This window comes from Drosophila rhopaloa, unplaced genomic scaffold, assembly GCF_018152115.1.
Source record: "Drosophila rhopaloa isolate 14029-0021.01 unplaced genomic scaffold, ASM1815211v1 contig_115, whole genome shotgun sequence".
NCBI classification, from domain to species: Eukaryota; Metazoa; Arthropoda; class Insecta; order Diptera; family Drosophilidae; genus Drosophila; species Drosophila rhopaloa.
In genome coordinates this window covers 2,820,235-2,841,315 of record NW_025334990.1, presented here as the reverse complement: position 1 = coordinate 2,841,315, position 21,081 = coordinate 2,820,235, and the positions used below count along the sequence as shown (strand labels likewise).

Here is a 21,081-nt window from a genome sequence, read left to right as displayed (position 1 = left end):
TCTTGAAGCACTCGTACAACTTTAAAAACGTCATTGATTTTTCACGTACGACGGCTGCCCGGCAAGGTCTTTATATCTACTAAGCCTCTTCAGAGGCGGTGGCTTAATCTTATCGGTTGCCAATGGCAAGTATCTGCATCATGCATACTCAACGGATCCTTCAGGCTTGTGCTGAAAACCCCGTGCCCCCAGAATTTCTAAAGATAAAGTGTGAAGCACTTCGACTGATAGCGAAAGTTGTCCAACCAACCAGGGCGCCAGGCACGAGCTACTTATCGAAAACCTTTTTATATTGTACTTTATTGGACTATATAACGGCTTAAAATACCCTAAACTATACATATTGCTCGACCCGTTCGCTCAGCGGCTTTCCTCCTCCTCCTCCTGCAGGCGTAATATATCCGCTTTGTTGATGAAGTAATAGCTTGGCTGTCGTCCTTTTAAGTCCTTAGCGGTCCTCTTAGCCCCGTTCTGAATCAAAATCCGGCTAACGCTCTCCAGCGCGTTCGTTCCCATTGCATAGTGCAATACAGTGCGTTCCAGCTGGGAATTTTATATGTTATAAGTAGAGATCAAGATAAAAACGACCCTACTCACATTATCTGGGATTTTCAAAGCCTCAGGACAGATTTTCACCATATGCTGAACCATTTCCTCTGACTCCTTCAACACCGCTATGTGCAAGGCCGTTCGACCTGAAGTTAAGGATCATAAAATTAAGGGAATCTCTTTAATGATCGTTTCTTACCATAATAGTTCTTGGTCTTAATTAACCACTTGGCATTGGCAACATCGGTCAGCTCCATTACTCGCTCCATGTTGTTTTCCCTGACCATCTGATGGAGTTCTTCACGAGTTTCCTCCAAGCCACGAAGATTGTTCAGGAACTGGCTAAGAGTTTCGTTCTGTCGGGATTGTACCACATCGATAATGGACTGACCGCTTTCATCCTCGACGTCTAGAATGTGATCATAGCCCTGTAGAGCCAATTGTTCGAAGGGTTCCACGTCGCCTTTTTAATAAAATAGATTGTATTACTACCCTAAAGAAGGATCCACTAAGGTTAGCCTACCGATAACCGCCTGAGCCAGGACATATCGATCGATCTCGGCCGCATTGTTGGGCTGATTCGCTTGGAGCGAGACGTCCCGAGCCGTGCGATACAACTCATCCCGGTAGGTGACGTCAATGCCCGACTCCTCAATAAGAGTGTAGAGGGCTCCCCTACGATGGGAGCGGGCACAGGCGAAGTGCAGCATACTTTGGCCGTGCTCATCCCGCTCCTCCATATGCTGCACCGCCAGAGCTCCCTCTGCATCCTCCTCCACCAGGGATCTGGCGTCCAGTTCGATGAGATCCGCATTGGTGGGACCAGGACCATTTCGAGTGCCGACCATCCGTTGGTTTGAGCTGGCATTCGACTTGGCCAAAGCCAGGGTGGAGGTGGAACTGGTACTGGCCTTGCTGCTCCCCGAGTGGACCTGCACCTCGGTCATTGGCTTGCGATCCCCCATGAAGTGTTGGAGGTAGTTGGTCAGATAGGCCACGGGGTCCCTGGGTCTTCTGTTGGCTATTTCAGTGAGGGCCTTAATCAAAGGATCGGCGAGAGCTAACGCAAAGAAAAGAGAGGTTATTAAGCTCCTGGTGTGAGAAGTTCCTATATCTACTACATATCTATATACTAATTATATTTCTGGAGTCATAACTTTTTAGCGCCACCCAATATAAACTTTTAAGCTATAAATTTATTTTACGATACGGCCATTCTTTTGTTGTTAGTGTGTTTTTCTTCGGAATAACTTGTTTTCTTATCTAAAATTAGGTTTCTAAAAAATGTCGTTACATTTTTGTCACGGAACTGTAAAAGTTATTCATGCAAGCAATGTATAGTTAATTTACGTTTTCTTCACTACTTAACCAAAGCTCAAAAGTTCCCGGATACTTACAATCAGCCAGATATTTTCCCTGCTCCGTCTTGAAGATGGGATTGGCCTGAAAGGACACCGGCTGCGCCTGACCTGTGTGGAAAACAAGCTGCATTAGTCACACCAAAGGCCCAGGATATCGTCAGTCACACTCAGTGGGTCGATTCCCAGAAATCTATGTACACAAAGCGAGAGGGGGAGCATTTTTTGGAGCGGGAAGGAGGTAAACAAACAAAGATGAGGATGCCGATGGTGGAACTCAAGAGACGTTGCAAATCATATTGAAATCGTGACGAGATCACAGTCATCGGGCAAGACACAGGTACGGATACAGCTATGTAGGTGTAACTCAAAGCGGAACTTACGATTGCAGATTAACTTTAAACGCAGCTAAAGCGGAGGAGATTTTAGATGAGGAGACGAGGCAGGTATCAATCGAGTAAGGTATTTATTGTTTTAGTACTTAAGATTTACTGTGCTGAGGTATTCTTTGCTTTTCTATGTACATTCAATTTGGATTTATCTCTTTTTCTTTTAGTTACGATCCACGATGCTGTTTTTCTTGCGTTTGAAGATCTTCACCAGCATGGTGGCAATGTGTTTGGAGTTTGTAAGCGACATATCCTTTTCCAGTGACAGGATATTCGTGACTGCAGTGCAGTAATCCTGGAAAAGCACGTATTCCACCACACCCATGCTTTGCATATTTACAAGGCGCACGGTCAACTTTGAAAGGCGATTTGTCACCATACTCAAGCCCCTCACGGAACACAAGTGTCGCAGATTGTCCATCTCCTTCATCAGATTGGGCAACTTTACAATGGTTGTCATCTTGAGACCAGTGCCCAAATAACTTGGCCTGGATTGGAGGTATCCCAGGAGGTAGCTCTCCTTGAAGTGCAGTTGGCTTTCCAGATAGGATATGGCTCTTCCCACTCTCGTATAGGCAGCTCCCATATCCGCAGGCTCTTTGCTGCTGGTTGTGGATATTATTCTCAAATGCTCCTGGCAATTAAGCCACACTGCCAAATTGTTGGCTGAATTAACAAACACTCCCCTGCCATAAGGCCAAAGAGCTCCGTTGAAAGCTGTGCACTCGGCAGCCTGCACCAAATCCTGGGTGTCTAGAAGGGGAATCATCAGTCCCAGACTGCTCAGCATCATCGTGACCTCTGAATCGGTTTCCAAGAGCTCGGTCATCGTGTAATAGTTTCCCGAGTCCGTTTCGCCAATGGCATCCGCAAAGTTGGTGGTGAAAATCTTGCTCATCATTAGGCGCTCCGCTTGCTCTAGTTGGCCAATGGTGAGATTTAAGGGTAGCTCCAGCTGATCCAGGTTCCTAGAGACCTCCACCAAGCAACGGGTGACCAGAAGTGACTCATCGTCAAAGACAAAAGCCGCCGTGTTGAGCCTTTCCCCGTTGTCCATTGGAAAGTAAGCCAGACGCGGTTGGGGCTTGAAATCAGCATCGATACTCAGGCAATGCATATCCTTCAGCAGCGGCACCAGGAACTCCTGGAACACCACAAACACATCAAAATCTGGGGCTATAATCCCGCAATTGATGTCTTCCTCAAGGTGGCGAGCCTTCGAGGTTTTTCGCATGGCAGGCCACAGGACATCGAAGAGATTGTGGTCGAGTCGGGTTTGCCGTCGCTTGATTTTCTCGTAGACGGCTCGCTTTAGGAAGCGACTCAGATAGCTGGTCACCGAAAGCTGCAGCGAAGATGCACTCAGGGGCTTTCGATGGGACAGGGCCGATGCCGTAGTCCCGCTCAACAGCTTGCCCGATTCCGAAATGACGCTGTAGCAGCGCTCCAGGGTCCTCGAGATCTCGCCATCCTGCAGCTCCCGCCGGGCACTGTGCAGATCGTCGGGGACTGCTCATGGATTCCGGAGCAGCATAGGTTATAATTTTTGGGTTGGACGGTTATCAGTTTGCACACACAGACACACCAAAGCGAAGACAAAGGCACAGAGATACGGACGGGTACGAACAACGACACCATGACAGATACGGATGAAAGGACTGCTGGGTGGGTGCTCAAGAAAAAGGCGCAGGTGCTGGGGCGGGATGGTGCGGTTCGCTTACATACCGAATATTTCATCAATATTGCCAATGATTTCGTTGAAAAATTCATTGCGATTTCCCTCCATTTTTGCAGGACAACCGACGACTAAGTATCCAGCACGTATACGCAGTGTGTGGCCACGGAGCGAAGGACACGGTGTGCTGCACGGTGCGACCGAAAATCGATGACTGACTTGGCCAAAGCTCGCGCCGAGCTCAGTTAGCCCCTACAGTGGCTACAGTTTATAGTTTATAGCCCGTGGCTTGGCCCGCCCCCTCGGCACAGTCGGATGTTTGACTTGGCAAACAAATGTATTTAATTATTTCGGTTCACCCGCGGCACGCGTGTGTGTTCGTGTGTGGGCAGCGAAAGCGAGTGTGAAAACAAAAACGCCACTAAAGCCACAGACAAAGCAAAGCGGCATGGCCTAGCACTATCTGCGGAATGGGTGGATCGGGTGACCTCAATGGGGGGTTCATGTGGGTGTGGCTGGTGGGTGGTAGTGGTTGGTTGTGGTGGTGCCTGGTGAACGGTCAAGCTGGAACAGCTGCCCCGTTTCCTTACCCTGGTCGTTGAGCAACTGGTTCTCCAGTTCCTCGGCACCGAAAATGTTGAGCAGCTCGGTGTAGTTGAGAATGTTTTTCGCCTTGTCCTTGTCCAGGTATAACTCGGCCGAGTGGCCCAGCTGCGTGTGTTTGGTTATTGAATTTTAAATCAAACTCTGTACATTATTTATTTCGGGCTAATCACAAATTTATGGCATATTGATTCCCACCGCAGCAGACATTTGAAAGTCAAGGGAGGCAGCGTATCGAAAGAGCCTTGACCCGATTTTAATTTCAGTTTAGGGTGAATAATTTAAAAATAATTTTGAACAATTTTGTCATTTTAAATGCAATTGGTCGATCAGTTTTTCTCTAGGAACTCGGGAAGGATTCTTTTCCTAACCATGTAACTCTTTCTGCAATATTATTATTTCAAATTGGGGAAATTAACACACTGAGAAAAATAAAGGCACGATTTTATATTCTTAGAGGGCACATTTCCGACCCTATAAAGTATATATATTTTTGATCAGCATCACCATGCAGTCTAGTTTCTATGCAAACTAGTCCTCCAGTTGTAAAGCTATTTGTATGACACTTTGCTCCATATATTATAAAAGTCAACTTATAGCTTCATTATTTCGTAAAATATACCTAAATACTCCTATGAATACCCATTTTTAACGATTTCAGAATAACTGTTTTCTTTTCTTAACGATTATATCATAAGCTGCCATAGGAACGATCGATAAATAAATCGGATAATCGACCTAGCTTCATTGTTTTTAAACATTTAATTCGAAATATAGAAGATTTCATTTTGGTAACAGCTGCAAGGGTATAAAGTTTGCTTCCGTTTTGGTTAAAACAAAAACATACCAAAGCATTTTAAAGTACCAAATAAACTTCGACTTTTGCAATAAAGTAACAACAAGCTAATGTATGCCATAAATATATTATTGCATACTTTTGTCTTCACAAGTGAATTTCAATAACTTTGGATTGGTAGAGCAATCCGATAATATTTTCAGTGAGTTACGTTTTCTTCCCTTCCTCACTTACCTTGTCCAGTGATTTGGGATTGGCGCCCAACTGCAGGAGCATGTTGTAGAAGTGGCCGTTGTCCCTAATTGTGGCTGCGTAATGAAGCGCCGTGCGTCCGTCATTATCCGTAATGGTCATGGTCTCCGGAAAACGCGACGCCAAGTACCGAACGATGTCTGGCCCGTGAAAGGGGAAAACCAATCATACAAATATAAATCGGCTTTGGGGGTGTGGGAGGAGAGACCTACCCGTGTGGCCGAAGAGCACGGCCACGTGCAAAGGCGTGGAGCCATTGGGCGATATGTCGTTCTTGGCAATGGCAAACTTCCGGCGATCCAGAGCCTGCTGCAGTGCCAGCAGTCCTCCGTCACGTGCCGCGTCATGCACGCGATGTATTTTCTCCTGCCGATGGGAAACATGATGCATGCCGTAATTAGTGCGCCAGAAAGTGGCTCTTCCTTCCTGGCATTCGGCTCGCTTACCATATAGCTGGGCACGTTGTTGAGAAAGGCCTGTATTTCCGGTTCTTGGGACTTCAGACCCACCAGGCTGCCGCCCTCGCCATTCAGCACGATCTCGGCCAGCTGCTCCAGGTCTCCGGACTCCACAATCCGCTTGATGCGTTCGTTCTACGGAAAACAGGAAAGCAACATCTCCAATGAAATGGTGGGGATGGCAAGACCGCAAAACGAAGTAGTGCACGATTGAAAGCGCTAAGGGTGATGATGATTTGGGGTTTAGTAGAACTCGATGGTTTGCATTATGAGTGACGTAGGTGCGAACCCAAAAACAAGCCAGGTGAGCCAGCAACAAAGGGCGATATGTAGACAGAGAAGAAACGGATAGCTTTGTATACTTCATCAATTGCAGTTTGAGACTGAACTGTAAAATCCTCGGGTGCACCCTGCACAAAGCCCTCAATGGCCATTGCCGATGTCAGGGACTCGTTGCCATCGTCCTCCGGTGAGTCCTGTCCCGGCTGCTGATCCTCCTGCGGATTTCCTCCTTTGCTGTCCGAAGCTATTACATCCTGTTCAAATTTATTTGACCACTTAAGAAATTATGTTTATTTGGTTGGGAAGTGATCTGGACATGGCTACAGAGTGCAAAGTCACATAAATACATTAAACAGGATACATTTATTTTTTACAAGGACTAAGTGCTGCTACAGGTGACAATGCCAGTTCTGAACCCATTACATATACCTAAAATTAATAATTTAGCACATAATAAACTAAAAAGCGTTTATTCCCACTGGTCATAAATTAATGGGACTGTCAAGCAATTAAGCACTCAATCTAAAGGCAAATTAACTTGTTTGAAAGCCCACATAGCGTATACGCAATATCACGCATACGCCTAGTTTTTCCAGTTTTTATTGAAATGCAGCTAGAAATAGTCATTATTACTGCCATAAGCACCGCCCACTACTGCATTTGATTATCCCTAACAAATGGCTCGACGGACTGCAACCATTTGAGGCGCATTTCATACATGGTATATTTGCCATATATCAAATATCATATATCTAATGCCTGCAACTGTTTTGACGTTTGCATGTTCAGTTCCCATTCGGACCCACCAACAACTGGATGCCTCTGACAGTTGAGAACCGACTCCGCACCCGACTCAACCTCAGTCTCCGTCCGATTTTCCGTCCCCCAGTCGAAATGTCAGGCGGACGAAAGTGAAAACGCCCAAGTCGGGCCTGCACATATATAGTATGCAGGTATATGCATACGTTTGCCGGATCGGAGTGAGTGCATTATTATAAAGTCTATCTGTGGGTAAACAGCTGCTGATTTCAGCCAATCGATAAGCTCAAATTGGGGGCAGACACTGGCATTGATTCGATCTAAGGCAATAACACACAGAAGTGAAACTGAAAGGGAAACGGATGCGGAAATGGAAAAGGAAAAGGAAACAAACACACGGATTGTTGGGCAGGTCTCGGGTGCATTAGAAAAACGATAAACAAAAGACACAAGTTGCAGGTTTTGCATTCCATTTTTAATTGGTTACTGGTAATGGCTACGGCTAAATATATTGTTATTCAAACTGTATTTCGAAAGAGGAGAACATAACACTGGCTTTACAAAATATATATCTATATATACGTATGTATAGAGATTTATAAAGGATTTCACTAGGCTTGGTTATTTCGTTATCAAAGCGAGCTTATGTTGAAGTTGATTGCTAAAGTTTCGCATTTTGCTGCTGATTGGGTTGCGGCTGAAGTTGTTGCTGTTGCTGTGGCTCTTGCAGTGGTAAAACAAATTGATATGAATGGAATTTGAGTGCCTGCTGCAACTGATTGATATATAGTTTTTGTTTTTGTTTTGGTATTTTTTGATTTTTTTTGGTACGTTTCATTTTACAGTTTCACATTGAAGAGGGGGTAAATGGGTTGAGCGAACGGCACACACAAAACGTGAATAAACTACAAAACGTTCGAGGACACTTAGAGCACGCCCATCTGTACCTCATCGTCGTCATCGTTTTCGTTCTCTGACTCGGCCTCCTTCTCCTCAACGGACATGGCGGCCACGTCCGGCTCCTCTCCATCCTCGGCGGTACTTTCCGGCCCATTCGCTACCTCCTCCGCAGCATCATTCTCCTTCTCCACTTCAGTCTTTTTGGTTCCTTCAAGCTCACTCTCAGTGGCATCCTCCTCTGGCTGCTCTGGCTGCTCTGCCACCTCCGCCTCCACCTCCACGACCTCGGGCTCAGATGGCTGATCCTCCTGCTGCTCCGGCTCCTGCCCGTGATCTCCGCCATTCTGCACGATCGCCGCCTCTCCATCTCCTCCTCCATCCTGCCCAACTCCGTCTCCTTCAGCCTCTCCGCCTCCATCCGCGCTTACAGCTCTTGCAATATTCTGTAAAAGTAAACAATTGTCGACTGATTTGCTTTCCAAGTGATTACACAGTTTCCCACTACGGTCCTTCGATCTCAGTCTATGTACAGCGGAATGGGGAAAGGGACTCTAAACAAAAAGCGCAGAGTGCCGAGAGAAAGGTGAAAGGGAAAAGCGAGAGCCGACAATGGCTTACTTTCACAGACTTTCCGCGTCCCCAGAAGCTAATTAAATTGCAAAACACCGAAAGCCATTTTCGAAACGTGCAAGCAAGCAGCTAACCATCGAAAGCCAAAGAAAATAGGGAAAATAAAATGAAAAGGCGGCGGACTTACCTCGGGCTCGCTGTCATCGCCATCGACTTCGCCATCGCCATCGCCATTGATCGTGTTGAAGGTGGCCGGCGTTTCCGGTCGGCGCTGCAATGGCGAGCCGGCTTCCGCTTCCGGCTCCGCATCCGCCTTGGACAGATCCTCATCGTCGTCATTGGCACTCGTACTGCGATTTCAAAATGCAAAAAATTCTCTCTCAAAGCCATGCCCCAAAAAACACACCAAACACAAATCAAAAGGGAGCGATTGCATTTCGCCAGCAAAAGGCAGCCAAATTTAAGCCAAATCTGGGGTCTAGGACCCACCAACCCACCAACGCACCCACAAACCAGCTACCCACTCACCCATCGTTGGTGTCCAGCTCCGAGGTGTTCTCAAGGCTGTCGTCCAGCGATTTGCGGCCATTCACCGACGGCGGCACCTTGATGTCCAGTTTCTGGTGGGAGAAAGGGGAAGAGGGAAAGCAGAGGAGAAGGAGGAGGAGGAAACAGGTTGGAGGAGCACCAGTCAGGGGAAAGGCCAACCCACTCACCTTGGAGCCGGCATCCCCGCCCGCACCGCTGTCCACTCCACTGTCATCGCTCAAGGCCTCCCAATCGGTGGCGCTGTCGGGGGAGACGCGCGGCGCATCCGGCACATAAACCAGGAAGGCGCGCTCGATTTCGTGCGGCTTGTGCCGATAGTACGAGGGTGTCTTCATTTTCTGAAATTGCCCCAATGAATCATTTTAATTGCTGCTCAACCATCAAAAAAAAAAATATAAAACAGCGATCTAAGCCCGCACGAACCTTAACGAATTCAATTACACAATTTTGTAAAAGTTAGACTTGAAAATATTCTGTTTACTTTCACAGATACCTTTTTTAAAAGTTTTCTGTAAAAAATATTGACAGTTATCTTAAAAAATAAGAAACCTTTCTTTAAAACCATCACCAATAAAGGACCACTGTCTTCTATACATCCCAATTCACTTTGGTATCTAGCGTAAACAAATAATTTGTTTTGAATTCATAAAATCTTTATCCTTGCGAATTTTCAATCTTACTTCCAATAAACCTACTTAAAAATCATTTCTAAGTCAACATATTGCTGCAAGCAATAAAACCATTTCGCGAAATCCTCATATTATATATATTATCTTTAAATTTCAAAAAAAAATTTTGTGGAGAGAAGTATGCACTATTTTATGCTTTACCCCATAAAGAACCTTCATTTACTGGCTGCCTAAATATTTTGCTTTGAACTAGGAGTGTGTTAGGGGAATGTTAGCCCAATAGTACCCCAAAGATAGCTACGAATTCGACGGGACTCCGTCACCCACTCACATAATCGACGGCCTCCTCATCGCAGCCCGCTTGGGTGAGCAGGGTGTAGCATCGCATGTTGTTCTTGGCACTGGCGGCCCAGTGGAGCGGTGTCTTCCCGGTGATGTCCGTCTCGTGGGCTCCCTCCGGCCAAATGCCCACCAGGTTCTCAAGGATCTTGGTGTGTCCCAGCCCGGCGGCCTTGTGGATGATATTGAGGCCGTTGCCGTCCTTGCAGGTGACCAAAGCACTGGGAACCGGTGGCTCCAGCTGCGCTTGCACGGTCTCCAGGCTGTTGTCGATGACGGCCTGGTGCAGATCCTTGATCGCATTCTGTGCGGAGAGCGGAAATGGGGTTTTCACCTGGGTGAGGTTAGGGGATAAGAGGAGGACTCCCTCACCATGACATGGGGAACGGCGGCCAGGAAGCGCTTCACACGCCCATTGTTGCTGGCCTGCTGGCTGAGGCGGTTGCCCTGGCCCGCCCACAGAATGCGCGTCAGCTTGCCGATGTCCTTCTCATGAATCCAGATCCGAATGGTGGATAACTTCACCGAGAAATCTATTAGCCGAGAAATGGAAATTGAAAACGTGGAAATTAATTTTCCTAGCCCCAATCCCAATCCCACCCACGACCCGATTGCGATTTCCAATTCATTTTCGCCCTTGTTCGTGCTAGCATGCAATTTGCCGAAAAAGAGCCAAGAAGCCAAACTGAAACTGAAAACTAAATTAAAACGAAAATAAATGCAATGAATGTTCCGGCTCGCTTAAAGTGGCATTAGTGGAAACTTGAGACAATTTCCGCCGGCGAAACTTTGCCAACTTGAAATGCTTCAAGGTCGGCGCCAAACTTTTTCGCAGTGCAAAAGTGGGTAACGCCCCCCGGTCGTCGTATCAACATATTAAATCGCCCGCCAGCCCACTGAATCATTTAGTGGAGCAATTGGAAAGCCAACACCTGGATGCGGAAATGCACCACGTATCCGCACATTGACATACACCGACCATTCAAATACGCACCTTCGTTGTCGCGGCGCTTGCGTCCATTTTGTCCACCCGTCTGTCCATTCATCGGCATGACTGCAATGGGAGCAAACATCTTCGCTTAGACTCGGTTGATCGGCTTACCAAAATGTATACAGGAATATGTGACAATATAATGAAGGAACAATCCATTGCCTACTTTCCTTTCGATTGCTTCTCTAATACCTGTCCTTTTTTTTTGCGTCTGGCCAGCTTGAGCCGCGTTGGCAAACTAATTCTTGGCCTGGTCGAAAGGTGTTGAATTTGGGTCCCTGTGTTGTGGTCAAAAGCCAACGGTCGCAAGGAGGAATAATTGCGTCCTGTTCGCGCACTTCCAACTTCTGACATGAATAAATAACTCTTGGCTGTGTGTGTGATGGTGTGTTATATAAAGCGAAAGAGTCAACATTTTCATTAGAGTTACCCCAAAACAAATATGTGGAAATAGAATTTCCATTTGCCTGATTCAAACTTGATTAGCATTCCTTGGGGAGAAACTCTAAACAATTTCGATGGCTTCTTCTACAAAATACTCTATACTGCTCGAGGGAAAATTCTTACCCAGAACATTTTAAATTCTTTGTTGGTCCTTAAATTCACATACCTAATGTGTCAAGGTTTTTTTAAGTAGCTGAAAAGTTCTTAAAAATTTATAGAGCACACTTTTAGGAATCTTTGTGAAATACTGCCAACTACTCTGCCAAAAATGTCTTCTTGCATGTGAAAATGTAGAGGTCAGCTATTAGCGTTCTTTGGAAAACAAATTCTAAGCAATTTCCTTAGCATACTTTAAGGATTCTCCACGAAACTATCTATACTGCCTTGGAATATGCTTCCTCTTGATGGGGAAATTGTTGGCCAGTACATTTCCATTTCTTTTTTAAGCCTTCACACCCACATAGCTTATGTGTCAAGGTTTTGTTCTCAATCTATTTTGGGTCTAACACCTTGAGGAATTTCTTGACTTCCTTTCGAGCAGTGACATGTAAATTAGTTGGCCGCGGTGAATCATTAAATTTCCATTCCATTTCCCAGACCCCTTTACACACACGATTGAGTGGCAATAAAAACTGCTCGAAAGTGCCACGGAAATGGCGCATTAGTGTTTGCCACTTAATGTGGCAATCAGCCCGCACCCGCGAATCCCCTGGCATTGTAACTTGTTGAGCTGACACCCTTAACGGCACGCAATATGCAAATTTTGGCCACAAAAAGCGCCTTTCTTTGGCGTGTTGTCACCACAATTTCCCTCAATTAGGATGAATGAATATGAATATGTATTCACTTGCGAACTCACCTTTGGGCGGCGATGAATGGTAGTAGAGCCCCTGGAATCTCCTTCGTCGCTTGGGAGGCATAGTTGTGTATATTTGGGAATATTTCGTTTGGTTTAAGATAGAGAATTACTAGAGTCCTCGACTCTTCACATCGCCCCAGTCGCGATTCATGGATTATATTTGTTCACTTGGCACTGGAAAAAGGCGATTTGAAAATTTCGAAATCCCAGCGATGAATGAACCGTTGTCCTGGCAAGTTCAACGACGTCTGAATTGACAATTGCACCTACTCAGCTGCTCAACTGCTCAACTGGACAACCGAACAACTGGACAACTGGCCAGGTCCTTGCGTGTATGCATACTCAATGGAAAATGCGGGAAAATGTGGGAAATGTGGAGCTTGGGGGCGTACTGAGAGTCACAACCAGTGTTCACTGCTGAGCCCCACACATGTGATTTTTTTTATGTTTTATTTATTTATTTCACAATTTGCCAGGACCTTTAATGCGCTCCGCTTGTTTTGCACTATGACAGGACACTGCCCGCTGCACTAGACTAGTTCCCAAAAAAGAAAAAGGAACGCGTTGAAAACAAACCAATTAGCTGCGAATCGATTTTTCGAATTCGAATGGGCATTTTATCGGAATGGGCACACAAAAGCTGGCCAAGTTTCGGAAGGAGGTACAGGTCAAAGCGTCCTGCCCCAAGGTCCTTAAGAAAGGAAGACAGCACGTGCTCTTTGAACACTATTGATGAGTAATTCCACTACAATATGTAGTACGCACTTGCGTGTGGTCAAAATTTTAAGACCAACTTGACACAGTTTCCCAGGAGAGCTGCGTGAGTAGCCTCCAAGGTTTTTCGTCACTCCTGCCCCAAAAAAAAAAACCGAAATGTGCTGACCCAAATTTTAATAGTTCCCCAAAGGGCTAGGAAAATGTCACTGGCAATTAGTATGAGGTTAAAACTCATTGTCTGGTTATATTTGCCTTCAATTAAATAGTTTTGATTGCGCTTCACATGAGTTTATAGACGATCTATGCATTATTCATAAGGTTGGAGTGCTGGCATTGTTTGCATGAAGTGCACACTGGACAGGTGCATTGAACTTGACAGGATGTGCCCCGAAGGATACGTATTAACCCTGCTGTTGGTCAAAAAGCTAGTCAACTCAGCAACACAAGTCACAAATCACGGCGTTGCACACACTTCACTTTTCCGACTAATTTTCCGTTGCTTTCCGCGTTTCCTTTTTCCACTTTTTTCGGTTTTTGGGGCTTTGTGTTCGTTTCGATTCGATTTGCACGGCGCGCGCTTTCCTTGCAGACTGTGGCATATTCAGCGATTCGTAGGTGTTTTATCTAATTTTTTCCTTCACGCACACCACTGGAAGTTATTGTGTTTGTGTGTAAGAATGTTTGGCTGATTGCTGTTACCCTTTTTGGTATTGAGTATTGGTAATTGCTGCCATCGTTTGCATGCGAACGCCAAAAAAACCTACACAAATATTACCGAAGGAAAATCGCTGGTGGGAGGTGGGTAGTTGAAGTGTAGCCAATATTGAAAAGTGAAGGCGGGTCCCCGCAAACGAATTTTCAATTTCACTATCATTATCTGCCAACATTTTTTGCATTGCAATTAAATAACCTTCTCTTTGTGGTCCTGAAAAATGGTAATAATTAAATTCATATATTTCTGATTTTTGAATTTATACTTCTCATAACATTGGTAAAGTGTAGCCAATATTAATAAAATAAGGTCCACGCAACCTAATTTCCAATTATAGTTTTAGTCCCGGAAAAAATTACTTAATGTTCAAAGATTTCTTATTTTTCTATACCTTTTTAACACAAATTTCGATAATCTATTAAATTGAATTTCAGTTTTAAAACCAATATTAAAAAATGAAAATTAATATTTCAATTCAATAACCAATCGTGATTCCAAGAAAGGCAAGACTGATTTCTGATTTACAACCTTTTTTACCTATTTAAAACACTGTTTAAATTTATCCTTGAATTTCATTGTTCAAAATGGAGTCCTTCGAAAATCTTAACATGTAGGTTACTAAAAATAATGGGATTCAATGTTTTTAATCGTTTATTATTTCATATATATTTCTTAGGCAGTTGTGTGGGCAGCCTTGAACTTAAGCTAGAACTTAGAACTTAATCGACTAAGGGAATTGTGGCCAGGAAGCCATTGGGCTATCGGCTTTTGCTACTCAGTTCGTCTGCGGAGACGTGAATGGGTTTTGTGAATTCGATGTTATCGGCGGAGATATCTGCTAAAATCAAATAGTTAAAATTACGCACAACTACTATCAAGTACCATCTACTCACCAGAAAGTTTAAGGTTCTCAGTGCCATTTATCTCCGTTATGTTAAGTAAATCATTGGAATCCAGACTTCTTTTCCGCCGCGTCCTCAGCTGACCCAAGCTGATGTGGGTCTTCTCCAGCGGCAGATCGTCATCGCCGAATTCCAGACACCTGCCGTATACGCAATACCGTTTGCCCACCGGCGAACAGCGAGTGCCAGGTGGGAAGTGTCCTTTGCGGCCGTTTACCAGGTAGTACCGGTACTTGATGAACTCGTCCTGGCATCCCACGCGGCAGCTGCGGTCCGGCTCATCGATGCTGGCCGAGATCTGGGCTCCATGGCCGGACAATCCGCGCACCTTCTGGCGATAGCGGGCGCAGGTCTGCTCCGCATACTCAGCCGCCGTCTCCAAACGCTCGCAGGGTTGGATGCGGTACGAGCAGAGCTGGATGCTCTCCGCACCAGTCAGCCGGGAGGTCACTCCCTGGACGCCCTTCGAGTCGGTTATGCAGTTGGAGTGGCAACCCGGTTGGACCACCCACTCCGATTCCGTGGACGAGCTGCGATCGAGGGCAATCAGCGAGGCGGAGGCAGGTGGAGGGGGTCGAGATATCTCCGGGGAATAGGGCTTGGGGTAGGTCCTCCTCTTGTACGGCGCTGGTCCTGCACTGATGTGGTTGCCTTGGCCATACGGAGGTCGTTTTGCCACCTCTGTTGTGGCGAGTAAAACAAACATTCCATTAGCTTAATTATGGATAAAGAAATGAAGACGTTCTTACCATTCTCATAGTGATTTTTGTGCTTAATCCCCTCCTGCCGCTCCGCATACCGCTGGTTGGTGGACTGCGGCCTGCTCTCCTGATCCGAGGAATCCCTCGTCGGGCGCACTGATCTCGCCTGGCAGAAGCTGCTGTCCATCTTAAAGAAGTTGGACGTGGAGTTATCGCAGGAGAAGCGCTCACATCGTCCGGAAATGCAGTAGGTAATGTCCTCGGGGTTGTGCTGCTTCGACTGGCAGGTGGTGCCATCCGGGAATGTCCACCGGCGGGACTTGGTGCCGTTGCTTTTGGTGCGGCAGAAGATCTTGCAGGAGGCATCCAGGGTGGTGCTCAGCTGCTGACCCTCGCCGGTAAGATCCGGATCCGACTTCCTCGCCTGCATGCACACCTGGCTGGCAAAGTCACCTATCGTCTGCACCGGCACCTTGTGGCACTGCGGCGAGTTGCAAGTCACAAATCGCCGATCCCTGCCCATGCAACGGGAAGGGAAGTTCAAGCAGCTCCTGTTGAAGGTGCGAAGTCCCGTGCTGCCCTCCAGTAGGCGTCGGGATTGTCCGTACAGGCACCCGGACTCACAGGCACTCGGCTCGCTCCATTCACCCCAATTCGAGGACGATCCGGGCAGCTCGTTCCCCAGCGGATTGTAGTCGTGCAGCAATGGGGGTATCCTGTTGGGCTCGTGTCTAACGATCTTCTCGTGGGTGGCTTCCGGTACGTTTTCAGGTGGCCAGGATTTGAGGGCTGAATAACTGCCCTGATTGGAGGCACGCGCCTCACAAGAACCACCGCGGCACCACTAAAAGAACAAAACAACATGATAAATAAAATGTTTAAGTGTCTATACACAGAACAATAATAGTACATTCACCAAAAGGTTCGGTTATGGCATTGTTATTAAATTAGGAATATTACTTATTCTATTCATTAAGTCTTTAAGAATGGTCAACCAATTTTTGTATGATTTTTACAAAGTTACAAGTCTTTTTATATGACAGTCTTTGATTTTTCTTCTTAAGCAGTAGCGAAAAAATTGACCGTTTAAAAATAAAATAAAATAATTTTCTTTTGTGATTAGCTAAAAACCGCCGTTAGATTTCTTACAAATAATTTGTATTTTTTAAAATAGTGCCCAATCCTATCACTATTATTAACTATAAATGTATGTGGGATAGTACATATTTGGATTTATTAATACGAATAATAACTTCAAATGATAAATGAGACCAACTTCTTAACCGCAACCACACTCTAGACGACTTCTCGCTTTTCTTGAACTCCTTTCTTGCTGCACTCTCTGATCTTCAATGATGTCTACCATTCGATTGATTGATACCATTTCAATATTTTCGATTAAATAAATAGGGCTATTCATTAAATAAATTTAAGATATATACAAAAGCTGGATTAACTTAAACTAACTTTACCAATCCTACATGTATTTGACCTTTGTTTTAAAGAAATATAACAAGACAATTCAAGTAAAGATACCATTTCTCCAAACTTTGATATTTTTAATAAATTATATATTTTGCCATACCATATTAGCGCCACACTCGGTGCCTTCCAGAGCCGGGTGAGAAGTCCAGGGCAGTCCGTTCTGCCGGCAGTGAAGATCCCGACAGATTTCCATCTTGCTCTGGGTGCTGGCCTGCATGTAGTTCTTTCCGAAGCGCAGCATGCACTGCTGGTTGGCATTGAAGCGCTCGCCGGGAAGACGGCCACCCGCAGTGTGATCATAAGGACCCACAAACTGGTCCCGGTCGAAGAGGCACTCGGCCTGAGGATCCCTGAAAAATAATACAAAACCAATTTAAACTTTTTAAATTTCCTATGAAGGTCTAATTTATTGGTGTCCTGAATTTAAATCTAGAAACATTACGATTGAACATTTTTTTAACAATATAGCTAAGGGCAACTCTTGTGCTCTTTTGTATGTATGTATCTGTTCAATCAATTTTAAATAAACTTTTAAAGCTACCTAATTTTTCAAATCTTCTTTATAGAAAACATTAGTTTGGGAAATGGTGTAGTCGTACATGCCAACAGCGGTCTTCATAATATTGTTTGGAATAAAATATTCAAAAAGTGACAAAGGGTTGCACTTGGCCATGTTTTAAAAATAAACAAGAGAGAACGCTATAGTCGGGTGCCCCGACTATCAGATACCCGTTACTCAGGTAAAGGGAGTGCGAGGGAGATGGAGATAGAAACTTTGATCACGCATAACTTTTTAACGAATGGTCCGATTTGAAAAATTTCTTCTACATTTCGATAGGTATTGATAAACTCAATAAAACTGCATTTTTACTTTTCGGAAATATTTAAATTTTTAAAATCGTATATAAGCGATTGTGGGCGTTAAAGGGGGCGTGGCACCTTTTTGAAACAAACTTGCGCTGCGTAGGAACTCCTAGAATCTGCATGCAAAATGCCAATCCTCTAGCTTTTATAGTTTCCGAGATCTCAGCGTTCATACGGACGGACAGACAGACGGACAGACAGACGGACAGACAGACGGACAGACGGACAGACGGACAGACGGACATGGCTATATCGACTCGGCTAGTGACCCTGATCAATAATATATATACTTTATAGGGTCGGAAACGCTTCCTTCTAGCTGTTACATACTTTTGCACGAATACAATATACCCTTTTACTCTACGAGTAACGGGTATAAAAATAAATCAATAGTCCGTTTGGTTGTTATTGAAGTTCAAAATGATAAAAAACGCCTGATTTTTTAGTTTTCTGGTGTAATTTAGAATCTGCGCGCCAAAGTCTGTATATTTTTAACAAATAAGTACAGATCTCTCTTTAACTTACATCAAGAAATCCTCAAGATAGGTGCGCGAACACTTGGACCAGGTTACCTTGCCACTTCCCAGTTTGGGGGACATGATGTGCATGGTGGGATCACAGCTGATCTCCTTGGCGTCGTGCCTCATTCCCAAGCTGAAAGATGAACAGCAGTTAGGTGACATCCACCACATCAACGACCCACTTACTTGTGTCCGATCTCGTGGGCCACCACAAAGACGCTCTCGAAGTGCTTGGCCTCGTTGATCGTGCATGAGTAAATGGAGGTGCACATTCCCTTGACCGTGGCCATGCCCACCACCTGGCTATTGGCCTTGCCCTTCTCATAGGTGACCAGGTCGAGACCGGTCAGGACCAAGGCGTGGTCGTAGTGCAGGGGATCGGCATCGGAGAAGGGGTTCAGTTTCTCCTGCCACTTGCAGAAGCTGTTCAGGTAGTTCTCCACATCCCTGGAGCGAACCAGGCCGGGAGGATCCCACGACTTCCAGATTTCCAGCCGCTTCAGCACAAAGTTGATCCGACGACCCAGCGTGGGATGGTGATACAGCAACTGGACACCGTTGATCATGGCCAGCAGAAAACTGACCACCTGGCTATCCGTGTTCGTGGGAAAGTTCCGCTGCATATGGGCATACAGATCGCTGTCCACGAAGATGGCCGTTTCGATGAAGAGCTCCTCCGGAATGTCCGACCAGCGGTTGCGCGGCGGGTTTCCAATGTAGCGACGCCTCCTGCGATGCCGCTGCTGGTCATGATGATGGTGATGGCGTGGCTGGAACCGCAATCTCAGCGGCGACTGAGCCTGCGACTGGGCCCGCAGTCGCCTCCGCGGTTCATTGAACTCCTCCGCATCGGGCTCGAACTGCAGCTGGCTGTCTAACGGTGGCGCCGTTCGCCTTGACGACGCCCCACTGTACCCCTTCTTGTCCACCCTCGCTTGGTAGAGCACATGCGTCCCGGTTCCGAAGCGCGAGGGTAGCGGATGGATCACCAGGTCACTGCCGTTCTGCTGGAAAACGCCGCGCTGCGGGGATCGAGGCGTGAAAAATTAATAAGCGTCGGGGATAAACAAACAGCAATTGCCGCAAAAGAAAACACAAAGCATATGAAAGAGTTAAAAAAGCTATCAAACTATTATGCAAAAATATTTAGAAAATGTTGTTCCTAAAATAAACAACACTTATAGATAGATTCTAAATATCAAACTATTTGTGCTTTATTTCTTAAAAAACAATGTTAATGAACTTTTTTTACTTATTTATAAAATGTTTTATTATGAATGTATTTCTCTGAAAAATGTAAATACTTTTAAATGCTATTGTAATTTTTTAAGGACACAGAGTAGATATAAATTTATATAATCAGTAAATTTTTGTTCTCTTAAATTTATTATTAAAAGGTAAAAAAAAAAATTAGCACAATATATATTCGGATTTATGAGCCAAAACAGTTGAGGACTAAGAACTAATAAAAATAACTAATAATAACCCTGACGTTGTTCAAAACGTTTTATTAGTTGGGATTTAACCAATTTAAGATGAGTAGAATTTAAAAATTGTTTGTGACTCCGAGATTTAAGTTTTTTTCCAAAATTGAATGCCTTTTCTTGGAAACCTCAGAAAATTTCGTTAATTTCGTTATAAATTTCGTTATAAATTTAAAATTTGCAGCCTTAGAACTAGAAATAAAGCCAAAATTAAATGTCTTTTCTTGGAAACCTCAGAAAATGGGGTTTTATTTCGTTATAAATTTTAAATTTTCAGCCTTAGAACTAGAAGTTAAATATTAATTCGAGTGCACCTACCACGTTGCCGGGTTCGCAGAGATCGAGAGCAGCAGCTGGACTCCGGTAGAAGCATCGCTCCAGGCGCTTGAGGAGCTGCGGGGAGTGCTCCACGAACTGCGTTCCATTTTCGGTGCGGCGGATGAAGATGAAGGCGTCGTCGATGAGCTGCGGTGACTGCTGCAGCTGCAGCCTCGCCTCCACTGCCTCCCCCGCTTCATCATTCACCTCCCCCGCCGGCATCGCGGTGCTCGTCATCTGCCGAATGCATTTGAATTAATTAAACTGTTCGCATAATGACCGCAACTGGAGCAGCACGAGCTGCTCTCTGGATTTCGATTTGGATTCGGTATGGGGACTTGGGCTATTTCATTCACCTTGTGCTGGCACACTGCGGCGCTGACGTCGCTTTTGGGGATCCCCCTCATCCGCCACCTGTGCGCCATCCTCGTCTTGGGAAAGTCCCTCCTGCTGCGCCTCCTGTTGTTGTGCCAAGTGCACGAGTTTGAATTCGGGCGCTGCCAGGTAAACAAACAACATAAATGCCTGCCATGAATCAATGCCAACAACTGTGCAGATTTCCACGCCCCCTCATATAACCCACCCCCCCTGCACCACCTTCAAGTTGGCCGTATAAGTTTTGCATTCATTGATTGCAGCTGTTAAATTTTGGGCTCCCAGCTTAATGACATGTTGCAGTTGGTTATGGGTCATGGCTAAAAGACTTGACCCACTCAAAAAAATGATTTGCTAAGCATATTGTCAAAAGTACATTTTAAAGTTTGGAATATGTATTTTAATGGTAAAGTTCGAATAATAATGTTTTAAGATGATACATATGGCACCAGAACCTATAAGCTATTTAACAGGCTGTTTAAAATCGGTAAAGAATATTAGCGAATAAATTCACAAACATTTTAAAAATAAATGCATCATCTTACAAAAATGTAATGAAAGGCAACAATTGAAAAAAGTTCTTTAACTATTTTAGGTGAA

At 45.1% G+C, this 21,081-nt stretch overlaps 2 protein-coding genes across 4 annotated transcripts; both read right to left on the bottom strand.

Moving 5' to 3' along the window:
* Nucleotides 1-281: 281 nt before the first annotated feature.
* On the bottom strand, nt 282-13,691 carry LOC108042676. Of its 2 annotated transcripts, XM_044458608.1 has the most exons (19): nt 13,592-13,691; nt 12,403-12,576; nt 11,103-11,162; nt 10,481-10,641; nt 10,101-10,412; nt 9,308-9,478; nt 9,120-9,211; nt 8,779-8,941; nt 8,069-8,464; nt 6,443-6,616; nt 6,069-6,215; nt 5,835-5,988; nt 5,605-5,762; nt 4,562-4,682; nt 1,947-2,018; nt 1,073-1,609; nt 749-1,012; nt 598-695; nt 282-543 (listed from the first exon to the last, which is right to left on the bottom strand). In XM_044458608.1, exons 2-19 carry the CDS (start codon nt 12,461-12,463, stop codon nt 361-363), a joined length of 3,324 nt encoding a protein of 1,107 aa, XP_044314543.1. In that variant the 5' UTR covers nt 12,464-12,576; nt 13,592-13,691; the 3' UTR covers nt 282-360. The 2 variants fall into 2 exon arrangements, with proteins under 2 accessions (XP_044314543.1, XP_044314542.1); XM_044458607.1 differs by lacking the exons at nt 4,562-4,682; nt 5,605-5,762; nt 5,835-5,988; ... (9 more) ...; nt 12,403-12,576; nt 13,592-13,691 and adding an exon at nt 4,022-4,157.
* A 773-nt stretch (nt 13,692-14,464) lies between these two features.
* LOC108042674 (A disintegrin and metalloproteinase with thrombospondin motifs 16) lies at nt 14,465-20,580 on the bottom strand. 2 transcript variants are annotated; one of them, XM_044458386.1, is made up of 8 exons: nt 20,463-20,580; nt 20,107-20,343; nt 18,491-19,326; nt 18,309-18,437; nt 17,020-17,269; nt 15,483-16,278; nt 14,725-15,414; nt 14,465-14,669 (listed from the first exon to the last, which is right to left on the bottom strand). In XM_044458386.1, the coding sequence occupies exons 1-8, from the start codon at nt 20,529-20,531 to the stop codon at nt 14,590-14,592; spliced, it is 3,087 nt and encodes a 1,028-aa protein (XP_044314321.1). In that variant the 5' UTR covers nt 20,532-20,580; the 3' UTR covers nt 14,465-14,589. The 2 variants fall into 2 exon arrangements, with proteins under 2 accessions (XP_044314321.1, XP_044314324.1); XM_044458389.1 differs by having other exon boundaries at nt 14,465-14,666.
* Nucleotides 20,581-21,081: the final 501 nt, after the last annotated feature.